The sequence below is a fragment of the Chiloscyllium punctatum genome, chromosome 3 (genome assembly GCF_047496795.1).
Source record: "Chiloscyllium punctatum isolate Juve2018m chromosome 3, sChiPun1.3, whole genome shotgun sequence".
Classification (NCBI taxonomy): Eukaryota; Metazoa; Chordata; class Chondrichthyes; order Orectolobiformes; family Hemiscylliidae; genus Chiloscyllium; species Chiloscyllium punctatum.
In genome coordinates, this window is record NC_092741.1 from 42,208,834 (window position 1) to 42,230,303 (window position 21,470).

Below are 21,470 nucleotides of genomic sequence, written 5' to 3' on the forward strand. Positions count from 1 at the left end.
CTACAGAGTAAGGAATCAAATCCAGATGATATGGATTTTGAGGTGCCTCAAAATAGATTAATCTATTTTGGAGGAGTGGGATAGATTAGTAAGCTATCTGCCTCAGGAGCATAGAATGGAGTTGAAAGATTTGTTACGACAGTGTAAGGACATATGTAAGAATCAGATGGGGAGGACTAATGCTATTATACATGAAGTCAATGTAGGGAATTATGCTCCGATGAAACAACACCCCTATCGGCTTAATCCTCTCAAATCCAGATAGGTCCAGATGGAGGTGGAGGCCATGCTCGACGAGAACATCATTGAACCAAGCCAGAGTGAGTGGAGATCACCGATCATCTTAGTTCCCAAAACAGACGGGACTCAACGATTCTGTGTAGATTATCGGAAGGTTAACGTCGTTACAAAGTTAGCCACCTATCCATTTCCTAGATTGGAAGACTATATTGAAAAAGTCGGACAAGCCAGTTACATCATGATGTTGGACTTGATGTGTGGTTACTGACAGGTACTTTTATCAGAAACGGCGAAAGAAATTTCTGTGTTTGTAATCCCAAGTGGGCTTTATCAGTTTAAAGTGTTGCCCTTTGGACTGAAGCACGTGCCCGCCACATTCCAAAGATTCATAAACAGAGCTGTACAGTCTATTTGGATGATGTAGTGATTTTTAATGAGTCCTGGAAAGATCACATGGTACAGTTGGTAGAGCTCCTTGAAAGACTACGAGAAGCAAAATTGGTGATAAACTTAAATAATACGGAATTCGCGAAAGCAGAAGTGACATTCTTGGGACATAACATCGGTCATGGAAGGTTGACCCCATGAAATGCCAAGACCAAGGCTATCGAGGAATTTCCATGGCCAACTTCGAAGAAAGAGGTGGTTTGATTCTTAGGACTTAGCAGATTCTATCGGAAGTTTGTTCCAAACTTCAGCAGTGTATTGGTAGCGTTAACTGATTTGCTGAAGAAGAACACAAAGTTTCGGTGGACAGAACACTGCCAGGAGGCATTCGACCATTTGAAATCAATATTAACCACCAAACCAATTTTAGTTACACCAAACTTTTCAAAGCCTTTTAAAGTCACCATTGATGCTAGTGACTTTGGAGCTGAAGCTGTACTCCTACAGGAAGATGAGGATGGGATTGAACTCCCAGTTGGTTACTTTTCGAAGAAGATCAACATTCGCCATAGGAAATACTCCACAATCGAAAAGGAACTGCCTTACAGCATGTGTATGTCATGAACAATGTATCAGAGACAGTTGTGTACAGTGACCACAATCAGCTTCCATTCTTAGAACGTTTTAACGATAAGAATATGAAACTATTTTGTTGGAGTCTTATATTACAGGCTTTTAATTTAAAAATCAAGCATGTTGCGGGTCGGAACAATGTAATTGCAGGCACGTTATGGCGGGTTTAACTGATAGAGTTTAGATGAGATTTGTCTTTATTTAATGTTTTATGTAAATATATAGATATATAGGAAGACGTTAAGGTGAACTTATATGAAAATAATCGGTATGTTAGGGTAATGTGTTTAAAAGGTAAAAAAAGAAGCCATCTTTTCATTATGATGGTTCATTTTTTCTTAAGGTGAGGGGTGTTATGAAGATGTGAGTGTATCTTTAAGAGTGTTAAAAACAGCAGATCTACCAGGCACAGCACCAAGTGTTCTCAATAAGGCAATAATGTATGTAACACTGGGTTGAACAACTCAAGTAACTCGTTGCCTGGAGACAAAAACAAATTTGAATTAGGCTAATCAGTTTAAATTATACCTTGATAAAAATTCCAATTTCCAGTCAAGTTTGAATTGCGTATATTAACAATCTTAAAATCCAATGACACAATCTGATGCTCTGGGGTATAAGACTGGGGGACATTTGAACAGTTGAGAGGAGAACTGCCAATCCTAACATATACCTGACTGCTTGAAAAACATCTCTTTTAAAAGTACATTTTTGATCAGTAACTTGCGATGCAGAAATTCCTAACAAGGATAAAAGATGATGCAGTAAAATCCAAAGACAAGAACCTACAGCTGCCTGGTTTTGAGAAAAGAAGTGTTATTTTGTAATCTTATTTGGGAGTTTTATCGAACTAGTATGAGAGAAGGGAAGGTAAAAGATAGGTTAGAGAAAGAAATTGAAAGTAGTGGTTAGTTAATCAGTTAGTTAATTAGTTATACTATAAGAAATAAAGTTGTTAATTTTTACTTTACATAGTTCTTGGCCGATTGAACATTTACAGATTACTGCACGGGATAAATCTTTTCTGTGTTGCTGGTTTTAATTTAAGCAGGAGAGTTTACTCCATGTCGTAACATACAATATATTCACTTTTTTCCTCCAAGTTATTAATATACATTGTAAACAATTTCAGACCCAGCACTGATCCCTGTCAACCCCACATGTCACAGGTCACTACACTGAAAAAGGACCACTTGTCCCCACTCGCTGATTTCTGCCCATGAACCAATTTTCTACCCCTGTCAATTTACTACTTTCAACACCTTTGGCTGTTATCCTATGACTTAATCTTTTGTGAGCTACCTTGTCAAACACATTGTGAAAGTCCAAACACAATACATCTACTGGTTCCACACTATCCACTCTGGTTGAAATAGTACAATATGACCACACATTTTGTCTCTTCCTATTATTTCTGATAACAATCAACTCCCATCGCTAACCTGCAATCCTACCTTCACCTTTATTTTTGATTTTACAATTTCTTTCAATCTCTTCTGGTCCATCGTTCACATGAAAAAGACAGCTTCCTGATGCAGACTGACCCTCATATGGACTGCCTTAAGATTCAGACCAGTGTTTCTGGGGCTAGCAAACTAGGATGTGTTCATCATTTGTCTGAATTCTTTTAGCCAACGAACACGGGAAAACTATTTACAGCATCAGAATAACCCTTGTCCCCTTGCCTACCTTGATCTGAAGGTGAGTTTTTATTCTTGTTGGGAACAAAATTTATATTTTTCTAAACCTAGCATTGAAAATAGGATACATACGTCAGATGATTACAGTATTTGAAGTAAGCTGGTGAAACAGTAACCTGGTGGTATTTATTGTTGGTTTACATTTTGTCTGTCTTATTAGAAATTGTTTATGTTTGGGGGACACAAGCACCCACTGAAAGAATAGTTGCATAAGATGTCATGCTAAGATCTCATACTGTGTACAAAAAAAGTATATTTCTACATAAAACATATTGTCATATTGTCATATGATGTTGTAGTTATTTAACTGTTACAGGTCTTTTTTGTCCCAGATATTACTTAGCAGTTCTTCTCTGCAGGATCTAACCACATTTTATTAAAGATCATTTTAAAGTGAAATGCATCAATGAAATATATTTTCTCAATGTTTGAAATTAGGCTGAGGTTTCAGATGTTGACCCAGGCCTTGTTGCACGTTTAGTGAGAAGACCTGAAGATCTTCGGACAACTATTGAGAAACATGTTGCCCTATATAAAGACAAAATGTTGAGGCTTTTAGAGGTAAGAAATAACTTCATCAAGCTTTTAGACTTAGCTTGACATTTTATTACTACAGGTGTTAAAACACCGGTGTTCTTCTTATATTTTTACATTCTTATTTATAATACAATTATGTATTTCTCTACACGTATTTTTATATATCTACATCTGTACAGGATTATATGGCTGATCATGATCAACAAAATTTGATAGAATTGGATGGAAATAACAAGCCACATGAATTGTTTGCGGTAAGAAAATTATGATCGAGCATTTTAACAATATCATGTTTTTAAGCTGTTTTGAAATAATTCAATATCAACAATTTGAAGTGTGGTAAAGTCAGAAGATTAAAGTGCAGCAGTAAAGAAGCTACTTCACTCATTAGGAATTCATACTTGAGAGTCCTTTATTGACAAATTTCAACATTGCAAATGTTTTCCCTATTTCAAAATGCATGGATGAGGGTTTTTTATCCCACACTGCAGATGGTGAAATTCTTCTCTGGAATTAAGAGTCTTGTGATGATCATGAAGCCATTACCAACTGGCAGAAAAGTCCATTTCACTACTGTCCTTCAGACAGGGAAATCTGCCGATCTCACTTTGTCTGGCTTACATGTGACTCCAGACACACAGCAAGTGGTGGACTCTCAACTGTCCTCTATTGTAACAATCATTATGAAGACTCAACAAAGAATTGAAACTAAACAGACTACCTGTCATTGACTTAGGCTCGCAAAAGATAAAGGGGAAAATGGCCAGGCCTGCAAAGTCCTTCTCACTAACATATGGAGGAGCTAGTGCCAAAGTTGGGAGAGCTGTCTCACAGGCTATTTAAGCAACAGCCTGGCATAATCATACTCACAGAATCAGATCTTACACATAATGTCCCAGGTACCACTGTTACCATCCCTAGGTATATCCTGTTTCATTGGCAGGACAGAATCTGCAGAGTTGGAGGCACAATAGTATATAGTTGGAACGGAGTTGCCCTGAAAATCCTCAATAGTGACTCCAGACATTATGAAGACTCATTGAATTGGGTTAGGCATGGGCAAGGAAACATCCTGCTGATTACCACATATTATCTTTCCACAGCTGCTGAATTAGTGCTCCTCCATGAAATACTGAGAGTAGCAAGGCTGCTAATATACTCTAGGTGATGGGGATTTCAATGTGCATCACAAAGAGTGACTTGGCAGCAGCACTGCTGATTGAATTGGTTGGATCCTTCAGGTCATAGGTGCTAATTTTGATCTATGGCAGATGGTAAAGGAGCCAACAAGAGGGAAAAACATACTTCATCCTCACCGATCTGCATGCCATCATTGCAGCTGTCCATGATGGTATCGCTAAGAGTGACTTGCACAGTGCTCGTGGGGACAAAGTTCTGATTTCACATTTCCAATTCCAGGACATCCCTGCAGAAGTAGCTCAGGGTAATATCTTAGGCCCAATCATCTTCAGCTGCTTCATCAATGAAATCTCCTCCATCATAAGGTCAGAAGTGAGGATATTTGCTGATGATTCCTCAATGTTTCGCACCATTCACAGCTCCTAAGATAATGAAAGTTTCATTTCCAAGTGCAACATGGTATCCAGGCTTAATTTGAAAAGTGACAAGGAATATGCATGCTACACAAGCACGAGACAATGGCCATTTCCAAGAGTCAGTCTATGTTTCAGCCTTTGGTGATAATGGCATCATCATTACAGAATTCGCAGTACTGTCTAGAAGGACGAGGGCAGCAGATATTTGGAACACCAAGCCCTCTGTGTCACTTACCATCGTGACTTTGAAGCATATCATAATTTTTTTTTTTTTAGATTACTTACAGTGTGGAAACAGGCCCTTCGGCCCAACAAGTCCACACCGCCCCACCGAAGCGTAACCCACCCATACCCCTTCATCTACATCTACTCCTTACCTAACACTACGGACAACTTAGCACGGCCAATTCACCTGACCTGCACATCTTTGGACTGTGGGAGGAAACCGGAGCACCCGAAAGGAAACCCACGCAGACACGGGGAGAACGTGCAAACTCCACACAGTCAGTCGCCTGAGGCGGGAATTGAACCCGGGTCTCTTCTTTCAACATCACTCAGTCAAAAGTCAAAACATCACTCAGTCATCACTCAGGTGGGCGGCGCGGTGGCACAGTGGTTAGCACTGCTGCCTCACAGCGCCAGAGACCTGGGTTCAATTCCCGCCTCAGGCGACTGACTGTGTGGAGTTTGCATATTCTCCCCGTGTCTCCGTGGGTTTCCTCCGGGTGCTCCGGTTTCCTCCCACAGTCCAAAAATGTGCAGGTTAGGTGAATTGGCCACGCTAAATTCCCGTAGTGTTAAGAGCAAATGTAGGGGAATGGGTCTGGGTGGGTGCGCTTCGGTGGGTCGGTGTGGACTTGTTGGGCCGAAGGGCCTGTTTCCACACTGTAAGTAATCTAATAAAACAAAATCTTGCAGCGCCTTCCCTAATAGATTCAGGGTCCATCTACAGGAAATGGGGCCTGAAGCAATTCAAGAAGGCAGCTTGCCACCACTTTCTCAAAGGTGATTCAAGATGGGCAGTAAATGCTGGCATGGCAGACATATTCACATTCTATCAATGACTGTTTAAAAATTCTCAGTTTAAATCATTCCATTTTTATTTGAGTTTCAACCAAAAATTTGACAATTTGAGAAACACTTGGTAATATTTTCTTTCAAACCATGGCTGAATTTTACATGCCCCAGCTGAGTAGAGGGCTTGTAAAATTCCCCAGTTGCCTGAAAAGTAAGACTCAGTTCTTTACCCAGATATTCTCCCCTTGTGTGATGAATAAAAGGCTGGGGACTGACTCAGAACTTAATTAAATAAACCCTTCTATACTTAGAGTTAAAGTTTAGTACTTAATATAAAACATTCATTGCTACATTTGCATCTTCTTTCATCTAACAACTTCAAGTTTAACTCACTTTATTTAACTTCACTTAATCTTACTTTACTTAATCCACACTCAACCCTAAATCTTATTGTGTAACTTTGGCTTGAATCAAATACTGCCCCAATTTGAATAAAGTGGCCAACATTTGTTCTCCATGTAGTTCTTGCTTCATGGTTCTTTGTCTTCAAGTTGGGCAGTAAATGCTGGCAAGGCAGACTCATTCGCATTCTGTCAATGACTGTTTAAAAATTCTCAATTTAACTTATTCCAATTTTATTTGAGTTTCAACCAAAAATTCTACAATTTGAGAAACTCAAGGTTCTGCATTTCCTTTGGAAGATGCGAAAAACTTGCATGTCGTTGGTGGAGTGGGAGGGGGAGTTGAAGTGTTCGGCCATAGGGTGGTGCAGTTGTATAGTGCAAGTGTCCCGGAGATGCTCTCTGAAACATTCCACAAGTTGATGTCTTGTCTCCCCAATGTAGAAGAGACATTGAGAGCAATACACACAGTAGGTGAACTGTGTGGAAGTATCTCTGTTGGATGTGAAAGGATCCTTTGGGGCCTGGGACAGAGGTTGGTGGTGGTGGAGGTGGTGGGGGGGGGGGGGGGGGGAGGGGGTGGAGTTTGGGTGCAGGTTTTGCACTTCTTGCGGTGGCAAAGGAAGGTGCCGGGAGTTGAAGGTGGGTTGTTGAGGGACGTAGAGCTAACAAAGGAGTCGCAAAGGGAATGGTCTCTGCAGAACACACATAGGGGTGGGGAGGAAAATAGTGGGGTCTGTTTGTAGGTGGTGTAAATAGTGCAGGATGATGCGTTGTTTCCGGAGGTTGGTGGGGTGGAAGGTGAGGACATGGGGGGCGTTATGTCCTTGTTGCAATTGGAGGGTGAGGTTCAAGGACAGAGGTGTGGGAAGATGTGCTGGAGGGCATCGTTGACCACATGGGAGGGGAAATTGCAGTCCCTGAAGAAGGAGGCCACCTGGTATGTTCTATGGTGGAATTGGTCCTCCTGGGAGCAGATGAGATGGAGGTCAGATGTGGAAGGATCCTTTCTGGCCTTCTCAGATGTGGAAGGGATTTACCTGTACTTCCACTCACATCATCTACTGTGTCCGTTGCTCTCAATGTGGTCTCCTCTACATTGGGGAGACAGGACACCAACTTGCAGAATGTTTCAGAGAACATCCCTGGGGCATATGCACTAAATAACTTCACTGCCCTGTGGTTGAGCACTTCAACTCAGCTTCCCATTCCACCAAGGACATGAAGTCCTTGGCCTCCTCCACCGCCAAACTCTAGCCACCTGATGCCTGGAGGAAGAATGCCTCTTCATCTGCCTTGGGACCCTCCAACCACATGGGATCAATGTTGATTTCACCAGTTTCCTCATTTCCCCTGCCCCCACCTTATCCCAGATCCAGACCCTTTAACTCAGCACTGCCCTCTTGAACGGTCCGATCTGTCCATCTCTCTTACCACCGATCTGCTCCACCCTCCTCTCTGACCTATCACAATCACCCCTCACCTTCATCTACCTATCGCATTCCCAGCTACCTTACCCTAGCTCCACCCCCTCCCATTTATCTCTCAGTCCCCTTGCGCTCTCCCTCCCCTCATTCCTGATGAAGACTTCATGCTCAAAACATTTATTCTCCTGCTCCTCGAATACTACCTGACTGGCTGTGCTTTGCCAGCACCATACTTTTCAACTCTGATCTCCAGCATCTGTAGTCCTCACTATCTCACTGTAACTCTTAACCAGTCTAGCAGCTATTTCTGCTGCTGGCCATCTGACCACAACCTCCACTTAACATTCTACTCATTTATTGTTCAAAAGAGCAATAGGTTAATTGTCATTTATATCAGATGTAGTCAATTGCTTTTTAAAGTAAATATATTCTACCCCATTTTAGAACAGTAATTTCAGGGAAACAACTCAGTAATGTCTGGTAGAGTTTGAAACTAAAAGCTAACCATGAAAGGAGAAGGACTTGGAGATTTTGACAGGAAATGAAGTATTTTTTAAGTGTAGTCACTATTGTAAAGTAGGAAAATGTGGCAACCAATTGCACACGATGAGGTACCATAGAGAGCATTGAGATTAATGTCCTGATATTTTGTTCTTTAGTGACTTTGCTTAAGGGGCAAATATTTGTAAAATCTCAATAGAATTTTTTAAGTCCAGATGGACAATTGATGTTTCAGTTCAACTTTGATGTGAAAAACACCATCTCAGACAGTGCAGCATATCATCAGTATTGCACTAGCATGTTATTGAGATAGTTATGCTCAAAACCCTAGGCTCATACTTGAATTCATGACACAATTCAGAAATGAGCATACAATCAATCTAGCCACAGTTTACTCATTTGATTGCTACTGAGTTTAGAGAAATCCCTACTCCCCATCAAAGTGCTTTCGAAAGTTTCATCTCAGTTCAAACTGAAAAATAAAATACAATATGACATAGATTAAATTATCCAAAGCATGTAGAATAGTTTACTTCAATAACATTAACCTTGATCTATTGAAAAAAATATGCAATTTTACCTAGAAATGAAGAACATAAAGTTCTTTGGTCCTGTTACCTCATTTTCTTATGCTCACTACGACTTTATTTTCCCCCTATTTATCATTACTTATGATGAATATCTTATTCTGCATTAATCTGTTTTTCCCATAATTTTAGCATTTTCTGCTGTCCTGTTTTCACTGTATTAGAATATAACATTAGGAATAATTTTGAGGATTTCAAAAAGTCTTAATGAAAAGTTAAAGTGTTTATTTTAATTCATCTTTAATGCAGATACAAGTTATAAAATATGTTTTATGTGCAGATCATTAATGTAGTTGTTTGTAATTGAAAGTTGTATGTGTTCAATACAATATTTCTTTTTAAATATGCTTTTTGAGGAGTTTTCTTTCTCTTTATTCTTTAGTCAGTGATGTACAAGTTGGAATTCCTGGGTCTACAACCTGCAGCTCCAGTACAACCTCTATATGAAGAAGAGGAAGAAGAAATTCCAGAAGAAATTGATGATGTGAGCAATCTATTTAGGAGGAACAGTAATGTTCTATTTAAGAGTTGAACTAGTTTCTTAATTTCTTTTTCAATTTATTTTGAATTCTCCATTCACCTTCACATCAAGCATTGCTACCCCTGGCATCACTACCATAGATTAATATAGGTACATTTGCCATGGGAGAAAGTGCTGCAAATGGTTCATGAAAAGGCCTTCATGCTAAAGAATAACATGCTTACAAGGTTGTATCTTATTTTTCAGAACGGACTTTTTGTTCACTGTATATATCCACAAACATTTGTTGATAAATTTATTTTGTATGTTAATCTCAGTTGTCAGCAAAACTTGGATTACTGAGAAAATCGATGGCCTTCTGCTTGATGCCTTGTTGCACAAAAAAATGTCTTGGCTTAAAATATGCATGAATGCTGTTTTCAGTTTTGTTTCTTTTCATTTCTAAAATTTGATCTATATATTGTGCCCCCATTAAATCATCCCTTACTCCTACATGTTCTGTCCATTCTTGAGTAATTTCATTGTCGGGGTAATTTGCATTGAGACATAATTCTATCTAAATATATGTAACAGATAGTGCTCTTCTCTGATTTTCTTTATAGCAGTCATGGTAAAGTCACATTCTGGTACAATATGATGTTATTTCTTTGAACTTTATTCTTGTGATTTGAAATGTCTATATTTTACCTAACCCACCGAAAGAGTGTTTTTCCCAGATGTTGGAAGAATGGTTACAGTTTAGAAAAAGATCATTTGGCATATAATGACCTTGCTGGTCCTCAGCAAGAGCAACTCAGTTATCCCTTTTTCATTCACTCTGCAAATATATTCCTTTTAGATACTTACTCAATTCCCTTTTATAAACTTTATTGTATCTCCCTCTGTTTCATTCTCATTTGGTACATTGTGGATCTTAATGACCAATTACATGTAAGAGTCTTTCTGCATGTCACCACTGATTCTTTTATCAATCACTTTAATTTTGTGCTCCCTGGTTCTCATCTTTTCACATGGAAACAGATTATCTCTATTTATGCCAGATCCCTCCTGCTTTCAATACTTCGTCAAATGTTAATTGAACCTTCTCTTTTCTAAGAAGATCAACCTACAATCTATTAAAATCGCCGAGGTTCAATCTTCCTGGAACCATTCTTGTAAATGAATCATCTCTAAAACCCTTATATACTTTCAAAGTGTGATGAATTAGACACATACAATTTCTTCATAAATCTGTGATCGGCTGGCACACGGGCTGAGCAGTTCTTTACCACATATTTCTCTTAATCTACATTTAGTGCTTTTAAAAATAACAGAAGTTTTCCTTGATTTTTGTCTTTCTGTTTTGTTTTATGGCATTGGGAATCTGAAATATATCTGTCACAGCCTTCAATACAACACAAGGACTCTGCTCCATAACTCTCTGTGGCAAAAAGTTCCAATGACTCAAAACCTGCTGAGAAAATATTTTTTTCTTCTCAGTCTTAAATTAACATTCTGAGATCTTTTTGGTCCTATATTTTCCCATGAAGAGAAATGTCCTCACAGCATTTACCCTTTTAGTCCCAGTTAAGAGGTTCTTGTGCAAAGTTAAAACACATAGTATTGATGGTAGTATAATAGCATGAATGAGAATTGATTCGCAGACAAGCAAAAGAGAGGGTGAATAAATTTGTAATTTTTAGAATAGAAGGCAGTGACAAGTATGGTACCACAGGGCCTCAGCTTTTCACTATTTGCATAATATATCAATGTTTTCAATGAGGGATTAATTATAATATTTCCATGTTTGTTGATGACATGACATTCGATGGAAGTGATGAAGAAGATGTCAAAAGGCTTTAGAATGGTTAAGATAAGTTGAGTGAGTTGGCAAGTACAAAGCAGATAAAATACAATGTGAACAAATGTAAAGTTGTTGAGTTTGGTAGGAAAAATAGAATGAAAGACTTATTGTTAAATGGTGATGGATTTTGAAAGGGAACTTGAGTGTCCTTGGTAGACTAGTCATTTAAAGCAAACTTGTGAGTGCAGCAAGCAATTAGGTAGGCAAATGTTATATTGCCTTCATTGCATAAGCATTTGAATACCGAAATATGTAAATCTTAGTGAGACCTCACCTGTAGTCCTGTGTGCAGTTTTGGACTTTTTACCTCAGAAAAATATAGACAACATGGAGGGAATGCAGCAAATGTTAAGCAGTCTGATTCCTGGGATGACAAGTTTGCTTGAGGAGAGATTAGGTTGACTGGGCCTATATTCACTAGCGTTTAGAAGAGTGAGAGGAGAAGTATATCCAATTCTGACAGGGCTAGACAGACTGGATACAGGGATTATGTTTTACATGGCTAGGGGTTTGAGGGAGGGAGTGATGTGGGTCTATAGAATCCAGAATGACAGGCAAGTTTCATGATACACAGACATTTCAGTTTGAGATGAAGGAAATTTCTTCAGAGAGAAGGCTGGGGGGGCGATTATTATTAAGAAAGAATTAACTCTATTTCGAAAGATGTCAAGGGATATGGAGAGAGAGCGAGAGACCAAGAAAAAAAAGCGTTGAGGTAGAGGACCAGCCACGGTCATATTGAGTGGTGGAATGGGTTTGATGGGCCAAATGGTCTACTATGTTCTATGTTTTATAATGATCTCGGCTAACATTATTAGTGGACAAGTCAGATCCCAGACTGAAATCTGGCTTAATCGATGACTTTTAAAAAATTTTAATAAAATGGTCTTTCACTGAAGTGCAACCATACATTATTGTAGATTTGGATTTAGCAATAAAACAGAAGCTTCTTATGCAAAAGAAATAAAACTATAATGAAATAAACCAAACTATTTACATATCACACATTTACATACGATTTCATTAATCCAACTGGTATTCTATTGCAGTAATAAAACAAGAGAGAATGAACTTCCCTATCCCACTTAGGATTTCACTCAGCTGTGGTTTCAAAGCTGATAATTGGAATCTGCTAGCCTCTTGCTGAAGCTTTCTTATAACTGAGCTTGAACTATCGCAGCTTCAAATAAGTCCTTCAGGCTTTTAACCAAATACTTCTGGTCTAGAACTTTTATGAAAGTTTTTCTGCCTATTTTTAACAATTCTAAATTATCTTCACTCTTTACACATGACTGCTTTACACATCCACCTTCAACAAAGAGCCCTGCAGATCTTCCCTATAAACTGAAGCTAAAAAGCTGTTTTCGAGGCTATGGTTGTTTCCTCTAAGCCCAAAAATAAATTCCTGAACCTTCTAACGAAAGCTAAATACACTGAACTGTTTACTTTTTTTGCTTGTAAATTCTCCCAATGTTAACAAAAATCCACTTCTCACCAGAAAGTCTTTCACTCTCACTGTGCTTTGAAAGAAATCACCATGGCTACAGAAGTTGATTAAGTTAAACATTAAATCCCTTGAGACATACAGAAAACTAATTTTCCACAAGTTCAAAATTCAAAAATCTGAACTGAAAAATAAATAATATTAAAATATATGTAAATCCCCCACCTTACCTCACAGTTTCTATAAGTCACTCTTACCCCTGACTTCAGCTGATCAAAGGCTTCATCATTCCTGATGGAGGGCTTTTGCCTGAAACATTGATTTTCCTGCTCCTTGGATGCTGCCTGACCTGCTGTGCTTTATCAGCACCACTCTAATCTGGACTTCAGCTGATCAAGCCTTGCTTGCTCAATCTTATGTCATAAGACACCCTGCCTGTTTCAGGTATTAGTCCAGTAAACCTTTTCAGACTCTTTCAGTGCTTTTACATCCTTCATTAAACAATGTGACCAGTACTTTGCACATTTTCCAAATGTGGTCTCACCAATGCCCTATATAATTGAAGCATATTCTTCCTACTTTTGTATACAGTTCCCGTCATGTTTACTGATAACTTTTTATTAGCTTTCCTAAATATTTGCTTTAGCTTCAAAATAACCTGTGATTTATGAACAACCGGAACCCTCTCCATTTTAGAGTCTTGCAATCTTTCATCATTCAGTATTGTGCTTTTTAAATTCTTTCTGTCAAATGATGTAAGTTCATATTTTTGCACTTTATACTGCATTTGTCACATCTTTGCCACCTTACTTAACCTATCAGTATATTTTTGTAATTTCCTGATGCCTTCTTCGCAATTTACTTTACTACTTATCATTTTGTTTTTAGCAAATTTTCCCATCATATCTTCCGTCACTTCTTCCAAGTTAATTATATAAATTATAAAGGCAGTGAGGTCCATAAGACATAGGAGTAGAAGTAGGCCATTCAATCCATCAAGTCTGCTCTGCCATTCAATGAGATCATGGCTGATCTAATAATTCTCAGTTCCACTTTCCTGCATTTTCCCATGACTCTTGGTTCCCTTATTGATTAATAATTTATCTCAGCCTTGAATACATTTAATGACCCAATCTCAACAACCCTCTGCAGTAAAGAATTCCACAGGTTCACAACCCTCTGAGGGAAGAAATTTCCCCTCATCTCTGTCTTAAATGTGTGATCCCTTCCTCTGAGATTATGTGCTCTGGTCCTAGATTCTCCCGCAAGGGGAAACAAGCTTTCAATGAACAAAGAAAATTACAGCACAGGAACAAGCCCTTCGGCCCTCCAAGCCTGCGCTGATCACATCCTCTATCTCAATCTGCTGGCTATTTTCAAAAGATCTGTATCCCTTTGCTCCCTGCCCATTCATGTATCTGTCTAAATACATCGTAAATGACACTATTGCTTCCGCCTCTACTACCTCCACTGGCAATGCATTCCAGGCCCCCACCACCCTCTACGTAAAGAACCTTCCATGCATATCTCCCCAAACCTTTCCCCTCTCACTTTGAACTTGTGACCCCTGAGTAATTAAGTTCCACACTCTGGGAAAAGCTTCTTGCTATCATGTATATACCTCTCATGATTTTGTAGACCTCAATCAGGTCCCCCCACAACCTCCGTCTTTCTAATGAAAATAATCTATTCAATAATCTTGATAACCAGCACCCTCCATATCAGGCAACATTCTGGTGAACGTCCTCTGCACTCTCTCCAAAGCATCCACATTGTTTTGATAATGTGGCGACCAGAACTGTACTCAGTATTCCAAATGCGGCCGAGCCACTGTCCTATAATATGACCTGCCAACTCTTGTACTCAGTACCCCATCCAATTAAGGAAAGCATGCCATATGCCTTCTTGACCACTTTACTGACCTGCGTTGCCACCTTCAGGGAACAATGGGCCTGAACACCCAGATCTCTCTGTATGTCAGTTCTCCCCAGGACCTTCCCATTTACTGTATAGTTCGCTCTTGAATTGGATCTTCCAAAATGCATCACCTTGCATTTTCTCGGATTGAACTTGATCTGTCATTTCTCTGCCCATCTCTCCAATCTATCTATATTCTGCTGTATTCTCTGACAGTCAACTTCACTATCTGCTACTCCACCAATCTTGGTGTCACGTACCAATCTTGGTGTCATCTGCAAACTTGCTAATCAGGCAACTGATACCTTCCTCCAAATCATTTATATATATATCACAAATAACAGTGGTCCCAGCATGGATCCCTGTGGAACACCACTGGTCACAGGTCTCCCTTTTGATAAACTCCCTTCCATTACTACTCTATCTCCTTTTGCCCAGCCAGTTCTCTATCCATCTAGCTAGAACACCCTGGACACCATGCAATTTTACCTTCTCCATCAGCCTACCATGGGGAACCTTATCAAACACCCTGCTAAAGTCCATTTATATGAAATCTATAGCCCCTCCTCTCTTAATTAACTTTGTCACCTCCTCAAAACATTTTAGTAGGTTTGTAAGACATGACCTTCCCCACACAAAACCATGCTGCTCATTACTGAGAAGCCCATTTTCTTTCAAATGGGAATAGATCCTATCCCTCAGTATCTTCTCCAGCAGCTTCTCTACCACTGACGTTTGGCTCACTGGTCTATAATTACCAGGAGTATCCCTGCTACCCTTCTTAAACAATTGGACAACATTAGCAATTCTCCAGACCTCCGGGACCACACCTTTGTTCAAGGATGCTGCAAAGATATCTGTTAAAGCCCCAGATATTTCCTCTCTCACTTCCTTCATTAACCTGGGGTAGATCTCATCCGGACCTGGGGACTTGTCTACCTTAATGCCTTTTAGAATATTCAAAACCTCCTCCCTCCTTTTGCCGACTTGACCTAGAGTACTCAAAGATCAATCCCCATTCTCAACATCCGAAATGCCCCTCTTCCCGGTGAATACCAATGCAAAGTATTCATTAAGAATCTCACCCATTTTCCTTGACTCCCCGCATAACTTTCCTCCTGTGTCCTTGAGTGGGCCAACCATTTCTCTAGTTACCCTCTTACTCCTTATATCTGAAAAAAAGGCTTTGGGAATTTTCCTTAAACCTGTCTGCTAAAGATCTCCCATGACCCCTTTTAGCCCTCTCAATATCTCATTTCAGATTGGTCCTACATTCCAGATATTCTTCCAAAGCTTTGTCTGCCTTCAGTTGCCTAGACATTCTGTACGCATCCTTTTCCCTCTTAGCTAGTCTCACAATTTCACCTATCATCCATTGTTCCCTAACCTTGTCATTTTGATCCCTCATTTTTGCAGGAACATACTTCTCCTGAACTCTAATCAACCTTTCTTTAAAAGCCTCCCAAATATCGAATGTGGATTTACCCTCAAGCAGCTGCTCCCAATCTACATTCCCCAGCTCCTGCCGTATTTTGGGATAGTTGGCCTTCCCCCAATTTAGCACTCTTTCTTTAGGACTATGCTCATCTTTGTCCATGATTATTCTAAAACTGATGGAATTGTGATCACTATTCCCAAAGTAATTCCCCTACTGAAATATCAACCACCTGGCTGGGCTCATTTCCCAGCATCAGTATGGCCCCTTCCTGAGTTGTACTTTGTACATTCTGCTCTAGAAAACCCTCCTGGATGTTCCTTACAAACTCTGCTCCATCTAGATCTCTAACACTAAGTGAATCCCAGTCAATGTTTGGAAAATTAAAATCTCCTATCACCACCACCCTGTTGCTCCTATATATTTCCATGATCTGTTTATATATTTGCACCTCTATCTCACGTTTTCTATTGGGAGGCCTGTGGTACAGCCCCAACATTGTTATTGCAACCTTCCTATTTCTGAGCTCTGCCCATATTGCTTCACTGCTTGTGTCTTCCATAGTGCCCTTCTTCAGCACAGCTATGATATTTTCTTTGATCAGTAATGCAACTCCTCTACCCTTTTTACCTCCCACTCTATCCTGCCTGAAGCATCGATATCCTGGGATGTTTAGCTGCCAATCATGCCCTTCCCTCAACCAAGTCTCAGTAATATTTCCACATGTACTCTGTCAAGTCCCCTCAGAATCTTGTGTGTTTCAATAATGTCACATCTGATTCTATTGTATCTCAACTAGTATGGGTTTAATCTGTTCAACCTGTCCTCATAAGACTGTCCCTCTATATCTGGAATCAGCTTTGTGAACCTTCTTTGGACTGCCTCCAAAGCTAGTATATCTTTCCAAAGATAAGAGGCCTAAAATTGTTCACAGTATTCCAACTGTGGTCTGACTAGTGCCTTATACAATTTTAGCAAACCGTCCCTACTTTAATACTCTATTCTGTTTGAAATAAAGGCCAGCATTCCATTTGCCTTCCCTATTACTCGCTGAACTTGGATGCTGGAGTTTTGTGATTCATGCACAAAGACTCCCAAATCTCTCAGTTCCCAGCACTGGTTCTTGTTGTCACACTACTCGTTATATCTTGCCACCTGTAAAGACCTACTTACACAAATTCTCTGCTTCCTATTAGCTAACCAATCTTGTATTCATGCTAATATGCTACCTGTATAAAATGAGATTTTATTTTCCGCAATAACATTTGATGTAGTATCTCATACAATTTCTTGTGGAAATCTAAGCACAGTTCATCCACAGTTCGCCTTTATCCACAGCATGACATGCAGCCTCCCCAAACACCTCCAATAAAATGGTCAAACACAATTTCTCTTCCACAAAACCTGATTACCTAAGATTATCTTACCTAAGTGACCTGCTGTAACATCTTTAATAACAGCTGACATTTTGCCTATGACAGATATTAAGCTAGTTGGCCTGTAGTTTCTTGCTTTCTGTCTCCTTCTTTGAAAAAAAGAGTTAGATTTGCTATCTTCCAATCGAATGAGAATGTCCCTGAATCAAGTGGCGTTTGCATCAACTAGCTCACAAGCTACATCTTTTCTTGGATAAAATTCATGAGGACCCAAGAATTTATGAGTCCATTGTTCCAACAATTTACTCAGTACCATTTCTTTAATGATTGTGATTTTCCTGAGTTCTTCCCTTCCTTCCATTTCCTGATTTATTGCTGCTTCTCAATTGTTATTTGAATTCTCTATTATAAAGGTACATACAAATTGCCAGTTTAATTCTTCTACCAATTCCTTATTTTCTGTTATTAATTCTCCAGTCTCACTTTCTACAGTACCAATGCTCCCTTTGTTAACTCTTCACTTGTTAAATATTTATATATACTTTTTCTATCTGTTTTATCCCTATCCGTTTTTTCCCTATTACTGTCACCGTTCCCTCAATGACCCTGTCCATAGCCTATTCCCAGACTTGAGTTGCTCGTTCTTCCAGGAATCCATGGACTGCTATCTGATAAGTTCCCTGACTGTTATTGATCAGCCTCAAACTTACTGCTCATATTTATCTGTTGGTTATTTGTGTGTTTAGCTTTTGGATAGCAGAAGAGAGAATTGGAAATATCAGGAAATAGGGCAATTTGGAGATTTAGAATGATAGAATCATACAGTGCAAAAGTAACCTTTCGGCCATTGAATCTGCAATGACAAAACAATCTTAAATCTACACAAGTCCCACTTTCCAGCACTTGACCCATGGCCTTGAATGCTATTACATTTCAAGTGCTCATCCTCAACTACCCTCTCAGGCAGTACATTCCAGGTTCCCATCACCCTCAGAGTGATAATATTTTTTTCAAATCCCCTCTAAACCTCCTGCCTTTCACCTTTAAAATTGTGCCTCCTTGTTATTGTCCCTTCAACCAAGGGAAACGGTGCTCTCTATCTGTCCTCTCTATCTACCCTACCTATGTCCTTCATAATCTTGTATGCCTCAATCAGGTCTCCGCTAAGTCTTCTCTGCTCTAAAGAAGACAATCTTAGCTTATCCAGCTGAACAACTCCATCCCAGGCAATATCCTGGTGAATCTCCTCTGTAGCCCTGCCAGTGCAACTGCATCCTATTACAGTGTAGTGACCAGAACTGTGCATAATACTCTAGTTGAGACCTAACCAAAGTTTTGTGCACTTCCAACATTATTTCCCTGCTCTAATAAATGATTGATAACGGCAAGTGTCCCATATGTCTTTTTAACTAAATCAATTTTGGATCCACTTGCCAACTTACTCTAGATCCCATGTACTTTAATCTTCTTCATCAGTCTTCCATATGAGATCTTGTCAAAGGCGTGCTGAAATCCATAAAAACTACATTAACTGCACTACTGTCATTTATACACCTGGTCACCTCCTCGGAGAAATGGAATCACATTTGTTACATGTGACCTCCCTCTAACAAAACCATGCTGACTATTCCTGATCAAGCCTTGCCGGACCAAGTAGACATTGATTCGTTCCTTCAAAATTTTCTCCAATAGATTCTACCATGATGTGAGGCTCATTAATCTGTAATACCCTGGTTTACCTTTACCACCTCCCTTGAAAAATGGAACCAATTAGCTGTCCTCCAGTCCTCTGGCACCTTCCCTGTGGCCATAGAGGAATTTAAAAATTGGGTTAGAGCCCATAGCAGCCTGGGATACAACTCAACCAGATCAAGGGATACATTCATTTTTAAGCCTGCCAAAACCTCTTGGTCCCATTTGGGCTTTACTCTTGCCCTAATTGCCCTTTTCTCCTTGATAAACATTTGCACATCTTGGGATTCTTCGTAATCTTATACAGCAGTATAAAGCATATAATTGAAGAGCTTTTCATTGTCACCATTCAGAGGTGGTATTCTAAATTTGCCATTTAAGCCTAATGGGGGAAATCAGATTATTATTCTTGACATTGAGAGTCTAATATTTTTATTGTCATTGTACTTTGCCATTTTTCTTACCATTACTGTTACTACGCGAGGAAGCGGCAATTCCATTGTCTGCTTCTGCGTTCTTTTCCACAGTCTTTAACAAATTTACAAACTTGGAGCAGTCTCTCTTTGCCTCCTGAGATATGGAAAATATGGGTTAAGACTCAGCTTTGATACATTCTAATTGAGTGCCACTCAAAACAATAATCTCTGATTTTATTCAAGCACAGTTTATTCATAGGTATATTTGGATATTTTCCTGGTAAAATCCAACGTATTCAGCATTTAATTTTGCATGGAAGTTGTTCAGTTATAACAGCTGTGTGCTTTGAAATCTGGAAGACCTTTTAAGCTGCTTTCTGTGTCTTACAATATATACACTTGAGTACAAGACCCAATATTTGTGGCAACATTCTTTTGAACATTTCAATTCAGTTTTTGCAATATGGCAACTCTCCCTAAGAAACAACTTCCAATGCATAAATTGGAATGTCTCTTATAGGTATTTGTTTTGAACTTAATGACCTCTCAATTCTTCCACATAGTCTTTACCTTCCAGCTTCTAACCAGCTTATTAAGCTTATACCAGGTATGTCCTTTCTGCTGTTTTGCGAAAAGAAAAAGAATCATTGTAACATATGACTCAAATAAGTATTAGTTCCTTTAAATATCAAAATTCAATAGTTTGTTTGACTTTAGCAATTTATTTTAGTTGACCAAACTAGACTGTGAATCCAAGAGGAGCAAGATTTTCTTGCTCCTAATTCAATTTATAGAATATGTGTCACAGTCATGCACCCGCCCTCACTAACGTCGGATGATGTGGAGTCTGTGTGGGTGGAATTGAGGAACCACAAAGGCAAAAAAACCATAATTGGAGTTGTGTACAGACCTCCTAACAGTGGTCAGGACCAGGGACGCAACATGTACCGGGAAATAGAGAAGGCATGTCAGAAAGGCAAGGTTACATTGATCATGGGTGACTTCAATATGCAGGTGGACTGGGTAAATAATGTTGCTAGTGGATCTAAAGAAAGGGAATTCATGGAATGCTTACAGGATGGCTTTTTGGAACAGCTAGTCATGGAGCCCACAAGAGAGCAGGCTATTCTGGACCTAGTGCTTTGCAATGAACCAGACTCTATAAAAGATCTTAAAGTAAGGGAACCCTTAGGAAGTAGCGACCATAATATGGTAGAGTTCAGTCTGGAGTTTGAAAGGGAGAAGGCGAAATCTGATGTAATGGTGTTACAGTTGAATAAAGGTAATTATGAGGGCATGAGAGAGGAACTGACTAAAATAGACTGGAAGCAGAGGCTAACCGGGAAGACACTAGAGCAAAAATGGCAGGAGTTTGTAGGTATAATTGAGGACACTGTACAGAGGTTCATTCCCAAGAAAAGAAAGATTAACCGGGGAGGGATTAGACAACCTTGGCTGACAAAGGAAGTCAGGAAATGTATTAAAGAAAAAGAGAGATCCTATAAAGTGGCTAAGAACAGTGGGAAATCAGAAGATTGGGAAGGATACAAAAGCAAACAGAGGATAACAAAGAGTGTAATAAGAAATGAGAGGATCAAATATGAAGGTAGGCTAGCCAGTAATATTAGAAATAATAGTAAAAGTTTCTTTCAGTACATAAGAAACAAACGACAGGCAAAAGTAGACATTGGGCCACTTCAAACTGATGCAGGGAGCCTAGTGATGGGAGATAAGGAAATAGCAGGAGAACTTAACAAGTACTTTGCGTCAGTTTTCACAGTGGAAGACAGGAGTAATATCCCAAAAATTAAAGGGTGTCACGGGGCTGAGTTGAGTATGGTTGCCATTACGAAAGAGATAGTGCTAGAAAAGTTAAAAAG

The 21,470-nt window shown here is 39.4% G+C and overlaps 1 protein-coding gene across 1 annotated transcript in view; it reads left to right on the forward strand.

Annotated features, from left to right (window-relative positions):
* ak9 (adenylate kinase 9) overlaps window positions 1–21,470 on the forward strand; it is a 267,579-nt gene that overhangs the window by 36,937 nt on the left and 209,172 nt on the right. The window contains exons 8-10 of the mRNA XM_072552101.1: window positions 3,399–3,521; window positions 3,677–3,751; window positions 9,369–9,470. Coding sequence (XP_072408202.1) covers window positions 3,399–3,521; window positions 3,677–3,751; window positions 9,369–9,470 — 300 coding nt within the window. The remainder of the gene's footprint in view (window positions 1–3,398; window positions 3,522–3,676; window positions 3,752–9,368; window positions 9,471–21,470) is intronic.